This window comes from Strix uralensis, chromosome 20 (genome assembly GCF_047716275.1).
Source record: "Strix uralensis isolate ZFMK-TIS-50842 chromosome 20, bStrUra1, whole genome shotgun sequence".
NCBI lineage: Eukaryota > Metazoa > Chordata > Aves > Strigiformes > Strigidae > Strix > Strix uralensis.
In genome coordinates, this window is record NC_133991.1 from 6081330 (window position 1) to 6093681 (window position 12352).

General features: G+C 39.8%; 1 protein-coding gene across 6 annotated transcripts in view; it reads left to right on the forward strand.

Moving 5' to 3' along the window:
- CUX1 (cut like homeobox 1) overlaps nt 1–12352 on the forward strand; it is a 284672-nt gene that overhangs the window by 108249 nt on the left and 164071 nt on the right. For all 6 annotated transcript variants that reach the window (XM_074890493.1, XM_074890487.1, XM_074890488.1 and 3 more), the window contains exon 3: nt 7993–8040. In XM_074890493.1, coding sequence (XP_074746594.1) covers nt 7993–8040 — 48 coding nt within the window. The remainder of the gene's footprint in view (nt 1–7992; nt 8041–12352) is intronic.

The window sequence follows — 12352 nt, forward strand, 5'->3', positions numbered from 1 at the left end:
CTGTGTTTGAACTGGTGTTGTTAAGTGGACCACAGTACTTAGATGCATTTTCTGCAGAGTCATGGCCCATGTCATTAGCTTCTCATTAGAGACGTTAATTTTTTAAGACTCATAATAATTACCTTTTTTCAGAAGTTCCCCATTTTACACTGAGGAGAAACCTCTGTTCTGCAGGCTGTAATTCTGAATAATCAGGGAAGCATTGTGAACTCTTTCTCTGTAGGCTTTCAAAGTACAAAATGAGAGTGCTGTAGTGGATGGAGAAAGAAATCCTGCGGGATGAGATCTGCGGGGGGGGAGTGTTAAGGATCTTTTTCACTGGAAACCTCAGTTGTAGGGGCAGAGAGTTTGTGGAACAATGAGGGGTTTTTGGAGGGACAGAGCAGTTCTGGTTAAAACTTGACAAATGTAGGTGAGGCTGTTTATTGGGATGCACAACGAAGCCGTCACTTTGCTTTCAGTTTTATTGGGCAGATGTACATCTAATAAAATCTGCAGGTACTTAACAAACCTCAGTACCAAGTAATTATCTTTTCTATATGAAGAGATACTGGCCTAAACCCTAAGAATGGTGATTCCTGGGTTTTGCTGACACGTGGTTATCCCGCTGGCAAGAACAGCACACTTCAAAGATTCTGAAATATTTATTTGGCTAATCAAATGGATTTTCATTACATAAATTAGTTCTGCTGACCTGGGATGATACAGACACATGGTTTTTCCCATGACGAGCGTCTGTCCTAGCGCATGTGGTGTCACCTTCAGCATTCAACAGGGACTACAGGGTTTAACAAGAAAGCAGGACAAACGGTTAGCAGGAGGAAGAATCTTCATGGAGCCATTAGCCAGTATGTAGCCTTTTAAATTAATATGTTTGTTAAAAATTATGCTTTATTTTCTGTGTGTATTAGTAAGCTGTTAAATAAGTCATTCTTCTTTTTTCCCCTACTGGAATTTTAGTGACCAGGCTTTCATTTTGTTAGAATTAGCTCCTTCCAAAGCTCTACCTGAATCATTTTTGTTTGAGTTAATTTTTTAGTTTCCTAGCAACTCTAGTTTTTAAGTTCTGAATTGTTTCTGTTCAGTGTCTTTTCTAGCCAATGGTCTGTTTTATAAATGACTGCAAGGTTTTAACATGATTCTAAAAAGCATAGTTCACTAAATAATTTGTAAAGTTAAAAAAATTCTTTTTCTATTATATATAGTGTGTCTGTATATATATATACACATATGCATATGTATGGGTACAACAGTTCTTTCGCACAGTTGATTTTTTTGAACAGTTGTGAAGGTAACCGGTCTGTTTGTACGTTGCTGCATAGGCACAGAGTAAACTTGTTAGTTTTTTGTTTATTTTAACTTGGAAAAAGCTATAAGAGGATTCCATTAAGACTCATGCAAGTGAGTGGTTCCATTGAAAATAAAGTGCCGGGCCTAGACCCAAGGCTGTGGGACAAGTAGACACCTTCACGGATGCTCCATTTTTCTCGTGCCGGGGAAGAGCACGGTTTGCCTCCTTGCCAGTGAAAGAGGCCACAGGACCAGCCCCGAACACTTGCTCGCTCTAGACTCATTTCCCCATGGCTTATTGGGACCCACATGCTCTACAGAGTTTGGCAGAAACAAAGGTATTTCCACAAAGAAAGTCCTGCTGTTGAGGCTCTCTTCCTTCTGGGATTGTCACGTGGCTGCAGTTTTGCAAAATTGTCTGAGGTGGTTAAATAGCAAAAATCCCGTCTCTTTGCAAGGAACCTCTCTTAGTGTTTATTCTGTAGGCTGGTTATGCCCCGCTTCGTAACCTTTCTGAAGTGCAAGCTTCTCCCCCTGAATTACAATGCATGTGTTTTTGCTTAATATTCTACTTTAAGCAAAAGTCTGCTCTCACTAAATCAGCCTTTCACAAATGGAATATTTTTTCACTTCTTGCTGGGTGGGTCCATACACTGAAAAATAGGTCAAGAACAGTAATCTAAATCTACTGCTAATAAATAATTAAAGCTAATGGAATTTGCACAAGATCTGTGAGATGAAATATTTCAGAAAGTACTGTGGTGTACATTTTGATACTGTAAATCAAGATTTTTTATTTATCATTGTGCTAGGTTGAAACATATCTATAAATGTAACTTCAAAAGATTTTTTTTGTACAGAGAAAATACTGGCATGTTAGTGTAATAAAATAACTAAAAATATCATAGAAAATTGATAACATCATGATTCATTCTTTAATGATCGGATTTCAAGTAAATACTTCAGCAGCCTTAAGCAATAAGAGGTTTTGTATCTCATTAAATCGTAGTGTAAATTGAGCAATAAATTGTTTGCTCATATGATTTAATTTGCCTTATATTTTAGGAATTAAATAAGTCATCTAAGCTACTGTATAATACCTGTTTGGACAACTATCTGGGATTTCAGTTTCATATCTTTTAGAGCAAAGCGAAGTGGAGCTTGCTGGAACTAATTAAACATAAAGACTTAAATGTTTCCCATAGTACGCCTCCAATCACATGCCCAGGATCTCTGGTGGAAAAGTTGCATACTCTGGATTTTTTCATAATTGTGGGTGCAAATGAATATTTAAAACTTGTGTATTGGTAGGTTAGCACCTGATTGAGTGATCTCAACTTGTTCTTCACCAATTTTACCTATAGCAGGGCGAAGCATATATGCTTGCTGGCTCTAATTAACCAGCAGAACTGCTTACTACTAATTATCGTTAACTTGCTGATTTCTGTGTTTCACAGTGACAAGTTGTGTCCTTGAAGTATATAATAATCAAACACACCTTGGAAGTTGATGCCAGCGTTCCTCCCAAATCCTTCATGCTTGGCTGCTTTTTACCTCTCCCCCTTTCAGCTATATTTATGTGAAAGAGAAGCTCAACAACGTTACTGAGATAATAGCTCTGTAGACAAAGTGTGTAGAGCTCTGCCTGGGAGGGTACACAGATCCTCCCAATCGCAAGAAACAAAATATCCGTCACACCAGCACACTGCCTCTTGGAAGAGGGGCTCAAACCCGACTGCCAGGTTTTGACACCAGAGTTCCTCCTGGGGCTGTGCTGTTTCTTCTTCATACGTTGACTGAACTGACAAATACCTTTCCGCACAGTCAATACGTATTGGGTTTTGTTCTGGGTTGGGTTTTTTCCTTTCTTTTTTTTTTTTTTTCCCTCTTTTTATGAGTTCTTATAAGAAAGTATCTGGATGTTCAGCCCTGCCAGTTTTGAGCGCCGGGCCACTTGTTAGTTCCTTATTATGTGTGGGCTAACAAGGAAGGAAATGTGAAAGGGTAAGATGGCAGGAAAGCCGTAGCATCTCGCTGGTGATAAGGCAGCTCAAAAATAGGCTGTGACAGCTGAACTAATGATGTCACCGATGCTGATACAAGTGGGCTGCTTCTCATTATGACTTCTCTGCCAGACATGGTGACATTCACCAGCCAGCGCGTGTCTCAAGTAGAAGATATAGAGAACAAATCATAGGAAATGTGGCACAGGAGGCATACGATAGAACATTTGCCCGGATTTTTGTTTTGTTTTATTTTACAAGAGCACAATACTTCTGTAGATGATAAAGGTGTATAGGTCAAGCTTAGCCTTGCTGGACCACTTTATCAAACCAGGGTCATAGGGCTCTTGTTGTGACATTTAGAGATAAGCATTTTGGAGGTAAATGAGATGGAGCAGTCTGCGAGGAGATCAGAAGGTGCTTGTGTAGCTTCAGACCTCAAGTAAATTACAAATACAGTGTTGGTAGCCTGACCATTGATATGTCCTTTGTACTATACACAGTGTATTAAAATAGCGGTAGATAAATAATGTAGTTTAGTTGTCAGAAAGATGCATTTGTTGCCCAGGTTTTTACCATAGATTTATTCTCGGTTTATTTTCCATAGAGTTATTTTTAATGAGAATGGAAAGGGAGTTAAAAATTATTTGGATTCAGATTTCATTGTGTAGCTACTCGATCAAAATATAAACTTGTTGTTTATACTCTTGTAAAGGGAAAATGCTATATTAGCTTTCAGCTATCAGATTTGATTCAGATAATGATACAGCATCCTAATTCATAGTCTCTACTTCAGATATTGAGTTTGTCTGTGATAGAGCCTTTTTCAGAAAACTGCTCTATCCTGATAAATCATCCAGAGAGAGAGAGAGAGAACACGCACGTTTAGTTGACATGGAAAAATAGGCTAATAATGTGATTGTATAGGAGTACTCGAATATTTCAATGCATTTGTGTTGATAAATTATCATTTGTTTTAATGTTCAGTTGCATGTACCCTTTTTAGCTGTTCTGCTTGATCTGTGATTTGCTAGTGATTTGCTAGGCTGTATGCAAGTGCTGGAGTTGGTTGCTTTTCCTGTTTTGATCACAGCCCAGGCAGTAAAGGCCACTACACTTTAAACAGATAATAAATCATATGGTGTCCTTGCTAACCAACATTACAGATTCCCCTGGGTCTGAACTGAATGTCCTTCTTTCTGTTCAGTTTAGTGCAAAGAAGGTAAAATTCTATTTGATGTTAGTGTAATATTTTGAGACAAAGTCTGATGAAGAATTTTTCCAAACTGCCAAAAATAAATCTTACAGGAGAGTTTTCGCTGGTGACTCGAGGCATATGTATTCCTGACTTCTGTCTGTTTATTTTTACTTCCCTTTTGTTGTAAGCTGTCTAAAGTTTTGATGCTGTTTAGCCAAAGAAGGAATTATAAAAGTAGCCTATAAACTCTTTCCAAGGGGGGGAGGAAGAGAGGGGAGAAAACAAAAAATGGTGTGAAGAAAGTGTTTATGCCTTTTGTTACGGTGTGTGCCATTTATCCACTTACCTGCATGGCATATTTGGTTCCATTTAATATACTCCAGTGAATTCCTTGCAGTTACTTTTCTTAAACTGTTTGCTCTGTGAAGATAATGGAAGTGGGATGCTCTGCCTCTATCGTTCAGCTGCAATAGATTGCAAGTTACTGCTAAGATTTCAAGTTGTCAAAGTATTTTACCCTGTTAAACCGTGTGCTCGAATGATCAGCATGTCCCAGGATTGCCCTGGGTTGATTACAGTGGTATAACCAATTGCTTGCCAGTGGGACTGAATCACTTTGAGCAGCATTCTCGCTCTATCATGAAATGTTTTAAAAACAGTTTTACCAACAACAAAAGCTGCTGTCTAAATCAAGCACCACACGTTTTCCCATTATGGCACAAATTTTGCTTGGTAACGTTTTGATTGCTGGGATGAGTGTTTAGCATCCTGCATTTGCTAAATGAAGGATGTGTGGGAATCAGATTTGGTACTTGAAAGCCTTTCTTCCTTTTTGACAGCTTGACCAACTGTTTTCTTTGGCTTTGTGATAGCCCTTCTATTCCTTCCCCCCCTCTGCTATAAACAACCAGTAACAACATCTCTCATTATTAAAGATGAATATGAAGGCAAAGTCCTGACATAGTTTATGTCGTGAAAAAGTTCTGCAAATCCTATCTTTCAAAAGTTAGTACGTGTCAGATGATGCAGTTCAATAGCAAGCTCTTGGCTAGAGCTCGCCACGCACAGAGGGGAGCAGGGCTGATGTTCTCCTGCCCCAGAGCTGGCCGTGCTTTATTTCACTGAAAGCCATTGCGGGGCTTTGTCACCCGCCGATGCACCCAGGGTGATTTCTGATGCTTACACCCTGTGCTCAGGCAGTGGGAATAATGCCCTGCTCTTGAGAGTCGTGCAAGCAAGAGACTTGGGGCTGGTCTGGAATTAGATCTCCTGTATTTCTTCCAGTTTTGACATCAGTTTGCTGGCTGGCGCCAAACTAGTCAGTAAATTCAGAGGCAATACCAGGGACAGAAGCCCTAAACCCGATGATTTCCTACCAGCTGAGATTTTATTTCAAGAAATGTTGCTTTGCTTGGATGGTATAATTTTTCCTGATTTTATAAAGGGTGCCAGCATTCTAACTGTAAATCTAATGTCTCTGTTTGTAATTTTCACTGTGCGTTACAACCTACCATGCCAGATTTTTGGCCCTGAATGTGGGCATTTCTTTTGCCATTGATGGTTATTGTTACTTTCTTCAATGTCATCATCATCAAGTTACAAAGAAAACGTTATAAAATGGGCACAGCTCTCTGGTCTCCTGGAGTAGTCAGGAAGTGGGGAAAAGCTGCTGAACCTGCCAGTTTGCTTTGGTGGAGGCGTAATTTGTAGAAGTTCGTAATACACAAGGACAGTACCTAACCTTTTTCTGTCCTAAAACAGACAGCAGAAAATATCAGGAAACATTTAGGTGACTTAACTTGGTCTAAGAACAGAACTGTTTGGTTTGGTGTTGAAGAGGGAGCTTATAAAGCTGCAACATTATCCTTAACTTCATAGGGATTAGCTATATGTTAGTGCAGTAACTGTAAGAAGTGAAATTTGGCTGATCATTTGTCTTTGATAGCTTCATTTGCGTTTGCCCCCCTAAGCCATTTCTCAGGGAATGGAAGAACTCCTGATACTCTCTGCATGACTTGTCATTTAAATGACAAAAATCACTTCTCTCAAAAGCCTGCTTTTCCTTCAGGAAAATCAGATTAAAACCAGGGCTGAGGGTGTTTTGGTGAGCGGTTTAATGTCCAATGTGTTGCATGATGCTAGACGTAAAAGTAAATGCATTGGAAAAGAGAATTTCCTAAATTTTTAAGGTCACCTCTTTTCCGAAAGGCCCAAGGCTTCAACACAGCCTTTTTGTATAAAGAAAATACTTCAAAGACCTCTTTATGACCTCTTGCATGAGGTTCAGGGTAGCTAAGGGACTGTGGCCTGTGTGAAGCTAGGAAGATTTCATGGTTACTTAAGCAGTTCATGACTGTCTCAGTTGTGAGCAGTATTCTCAGAGCATCATAGGACTCTTAGTTGGAGGGGACATCCAGAGGCTGACTAGATCTAACCTGGCCCTGAAATGGTTCTTTAGCACCCACACTAGGTCTGGTCAGCTGTGCCTCGGAGATCTCCAAGGGTGGGAAATCCACCTTCTTCCTGGGTAACCCGCATCAATGCTGCCCTCTTAAATGATGCAGCATCATGTTACTGTTTTATACCTCTTACAGATTTATTCTAGCTGTAAGTGTACTATGAAGTCGCTGCTTGTGCCTCGTCAGAGGAATACCACAGCAAAAATAGGAGTACAGCTTCTTGGCTGTGCATGAATAATACAGTGTCCTCTGCAAAGTTACAGGATTTTATTCTTCAGGCATGCACATAATGAGAATTCTGAGAATTTGTAAGTGAATTAGACCCAAACCAGCTTAAAAGTGGAGCCACTGAGAATTGTATGCAAGATAGATATACCTTTGTTGTCCTAAATTATCCTGCTTGCTAAGTAAAAATAAGCTATAAACTTTTAGAGTTGTTCTATGGGCAGTAGTTTAGTGAATTTTGTAGCACTAAGTGTGCTGTAATTTGGAAGAAAAAGTTTGAGTTCTACAGAAACCAACAAATAATACTGTCTTCTTCAATGTATCTATCTCCAGTTCTCTGATGGCTAAAGTCAGAGCACTCTTGAGAAAATATTTAATAAAATAGACCTTTTACAAAATGGCAGCACTCGAAGTGATGGCCCAGAGTCATCTTCCTTTAAGCCTAGTTTCCATTTGTGGACATTTCTTCGGCGTAAGTTCAGAAGTGTAGCTGCTGTTCAGGTAGATAGAGGCATTTACTTCTAATCTCATTAGTGTTTCAGCTGAATTATGAGATTGAAGGCATTCGGTGCTTACCCAACATCACTAGAGTTTGGTTAATTAATACTGTTTGCAACAGATACAGGTGTATGTCAAGCTGGAAATGCAGACTTGTTCAAAATGAATTCTAGGTATACTTTTGTTTTAATCAAAGCTTCCATAAAATGCAATCAGAATTTAAGTAGTAGTTCAGAACTGAAAATAGTGTTAGGAAAAACTTGATAATGGCTTATCCTTTCAGATTTTTCTGATGAAATATCTTGCTTCTGTCTTCCAGGACCTGCGCAAACAGGTAGCTCCATTATTGAAGAGTTTCCAGGGAGAGGTAAGAGCTTATGCTTCTCATTTCGATATTGCTTCACACGAGCCTGGTGTGCTGGCAGCCTGTCAGCGTGGCCGGGTGGGTACAGAGCCCTTGAGCAGAGAGCATTGCAGGGGTTCAGCCCTTCTGCATTTTGCTGTGTGCAGGATATGTGTGTGATACACTGGATTTGTGCTGGACAAGCTGAACTGGTCAAATCACTTTGCATTCAGCATACCTGAGCATAAGCTTACCGTTGCAGTGACTCAGGTGGCACCTGAGAACTCGCTGTGCCTCCGTGACTTCATGGTTAGAACGCTTAATGAATGCCATGTAATGTACGTATACAAAGTATGAAGATATTACAAATAGTTTTCACTGTAAACCTTTTCAGCTGTAAAACATTGTGTTCTAGAGGGCTTGATGGAAAACCTTAAGTTGGCAGGTGTTTGTTGGAAAAACAACAGAAAGCGTTAACAGCTCTGGTGCTGGCTCTTACTTTGATTTCTCTTCACACCACTCCACTAAGAAACACATGATTAGAATGATCACAAGTTTAAAAGCCAACTGTTGTTATTTTGAAGAATTTCTACAGGAAAAAGCAGCTGGGCCAATTACAGAATTTTACATTTTAGCTGTGGACAGCACTGAAGCGCTCACTTCACGTGAGTGCTTAGGCCAGATGGGAGCTGTTGTACTGCCTCTAAGAAAATGTCGTGTATGAAGTTTGCAAATTATATTTCTTCTTATAAAGATTAGTGCCTGCGTGGGGTGGTGGATTTAGGTTTTAGCTCACACTCTGTTACACATTGTAGAGTTCTGCTCTTAATGTTAGCTGTGTTAAAGCAGCAACACTTTTTACTTTCTTAATCTGTTGGCTGATTTTATATTGTTGCAGTTCCCATCAGAGCACAGAGAAATTCAGGAGCACGTTTTCAGAAGTCTGCATAGGGAATTAAGCGCACAACTCCCCATATCTGCATTTCTGATTACTTGTACATCCTGCTAAAGATGTATCTCAAATAGGCAATAATTCCTCATCCTGAAAGCAGTATGATATTTTTTATTTTACAACCCAATTTCCCAAGTATTGCTAGAAATAAATAAATAAACAGGACAACTTTGTCCTTGATATATCTAATAGTAGCTTGTGAGAACAAAGAATGACTTGTGTGAGTCCGTTTGCCAATGGAAATTTACACTTTAAAATTGCTCCGAGTGGATTGCAGTGCTCTTAAAACCTTTTCACTTTAGTTTCAAGCTTGCAATGCACTGACTGAAAAGTGTATGTGTGCTTTCAGCACTGTTCTTTAATCAAGTAAGAATCATAAATCCAAATCTGGCTACAGTTGAAGGAAGATTCTCCCATTAGATCTTGCCTGTTGGAGACAGCTCACTGTTACCTTGGTATGGCTCATACACACTCCTCTTCTGTAGTTTTGCTTCACTAATGTAAAATTGAAGTTTATGTTGATATAAATTCAACATCACAAATTACAAGAGTAAAATTTGTTGGTAGAAATCCCCTCTTACATAAATGAAGCACGAATACGTTACAGGATTGTGCTGCTGAATCTCTGAGCTGGTGATTCCAGTCTCCCTAATCTAGACAGGGTTTTAGAAACCTGAAAAACCTGAACTAATCATGATTGACTAAATAAATGCAGAACATACAACTGTGAATTGTGGTATTTGATTATAGATGTAATTACTGTATCTTGTTTTGGAGACAAATCAAAATACTGAGATATTAGTCTGTTCTGTTGAGTTATATTTTATTGTTCAGTATAGAGGTTTGGTCTCTGTTTATTGTTAAGGTTGACTTTCTGAAAGATTATAAGATGAATGCTCCAGGTATCTCATGAACAAATTGTGTTAAGCGTACAGGCTTTTCTCCATTTCAAATCCATTGGAGATGCCTTGACTTACTCTCCCCCGAGATGGCGCAGCAAGGAGTATTGCTGGGGGCAGGACACCCACCCCACGAGCTTGTAGGATTGCGTGGGTGTTACCTGTTAGGTGATACTTAATGTCCTGGGAGGAGGTGGCAGAGGGACCTTTGGGTCACCCAGCACATGTACTTTGGGATATGAGCAGGGAGGAGGCATGGGGAGTGAACTGCTCGTAAGTGGTTCCCTGCTTCTACTACATAGACTTCAGCCCCAGACTAGGATTTTGTTTCTTTAAAAAACCAACAAGAGTAAGTAAATAAAACAGAGGTAAGCAGAGAAGCAGTGAAAATAGATGTTTTCTGGAGTCCCTTCTGCTGGAGAGTGAGCATCCTCGAGCAGCAGGTATGGATGCTGTAGGAGTGCTCTGGCTCACACCTCTGTAGGTATTGTGGATGGCATTACCGAACTTGGGAGCACCACCTTCTTCTCACCAGTTTCTCATACGGAAGCTGGGAAGAAAGGTTCTTGCATGATGCAGCATCCCTGTTTACCATGCAGGAAAGCCTCCACCACGTTTTTGGCTGTGACTGCTATCTCCACCCCTACTGCTATTGCCCCATCCTTTTCTTGATCTCTAATGACAGAACTACGTAGGTGCTTTTGGCATGTCCCAGTGATACTAAGTTACGATGCCACCTCAGAGGGGAAGCAGGCTTTTGCAAATCCCATGTGGGATGACTGTGTTCCACAGGGCTCTGGGCACTAGGGAGGGACAGAAGGTAGAAGGGACAGGCAGCTCCCTAGTGAGCAAAGGTATTTAAGTAGCTTTAGACAGATACTGTGATGTTTCTGCCTGCCTAAGGACTGGCTCCCCACCTCCTGCAGTGCCTCAGCACTCATGCTAGTGTGGTCCCACAGTGAGCACAAAGTTTTCTTTTTTTCCCGTTTTTTGCTGGCTTAGTTTTCTGCCAGGTTGGTTCACTGAAGCAGCTCTCTGCAGGCGCCTGCTGGGCAGGGGAGAGGCCAGGAGAGCAAAGCCCAGGGCAGGAGGAGTGCACATGTGCCAGCTTAGGTTGACTTAAACTGTCCTTGAACTGTACCCTCGGTGAGCCTGACGTGACTTGGAGAGAGGTTAACTTAAGCTCACATATTTAAATATCCTCCCAAGCATGCTTTATGGGACATCTGCTTGTAAACCTGAACCTGTGGCTAGTTGACTTTTTAAAATAAATCCACAGGTCACTTCAGCCAATTTTTCTTTTCAGTTTGAGCATGGGTATTGATACTTCTTTCGTCCCCCCCTTTTCCCTTTGTATAATATGAATTTATAAATAAACACCCGCCAACCAGAACACTCTATATGCTATAGATATTTATCTCATTCATTCAGATGAAAACTCTTTCATTACTGGTTGGAAATAACTTTTTTTGTATAGATCTCGGTGCTTTAAGTAACTGGATTTTTTATGATGACAATTAAAGTAAAAGCATTATGAAATGAAATTTAGAATACTACAGACTTTAAAATGCATTCCTAGTTCAATGTGAGACCCTATTAATTCGTCACTGTAGTACAATTTTATTATAGTACTTTTTCCTTGTTTAGGAGTTTAATGGAAATTTGCATGCAGTTTTTTTTAAAAAAACTAACAGAATGTTGTGTCTGATTCAAAGCTGATGGTATTGTTCTTTTGATTTTTGTGGGTAACTTTCCTAGCTTTCCTGGAAGATTTAAGGTCTGGATGGTGTAAAGAGGCGATTGTGAGCAAGACAGTTAGAAGTCATTAATTTAAGAGGTGTAAAATTCCTGTCGTTTCTATCTTAAATTTTTTTTTTGCTTACCACTAACCTGGGGATGCAACTTATTAATGGTTTGCTTACCATATGCTGGGCTAAATACAGGACAGAATCAGAAAACACTGAAGAGCTTTATCATTCAATCATAAAATATGTAATTTGCAAGCTGGCAAGGCACTCCTTCAAGCAACCATCTAAATAAGCTGTGTTCTGAGTAGGTCGTTGTGCGTTACCATGTTTACATCAGTGGATGGATATTTGTACATGAAATCTTAAAAAAAAAAGAAAAGGTTATGTTCTTGGGCTATGTTAATTTACAGAACTAAAGTTGTGGTATGGAAACCTAATGTTGGAATCCGTATTTGTGAAGTCATCAAATAGATATTTTAAGGCTGGGAAAGGATTTCCTGAGGTCATTAGCATTCTTTTCATGTGGCATAACAGTACTGTCCAACAGTAATGCAGTAATCCCTCATTTGGAGAACCCTTTAAGGCACATACTCCAAAACAACACACTGGACTTTATTTCTGTGAAAACCAGTTCTCATATTCTTCTCACAAAGCAAGTACTTTTAAGGGTGTTGCCATTCTGATGAGACCACTCTGGCTCCCCACTTAGCTGAATTGCTCTTTAAACTATTAATTTG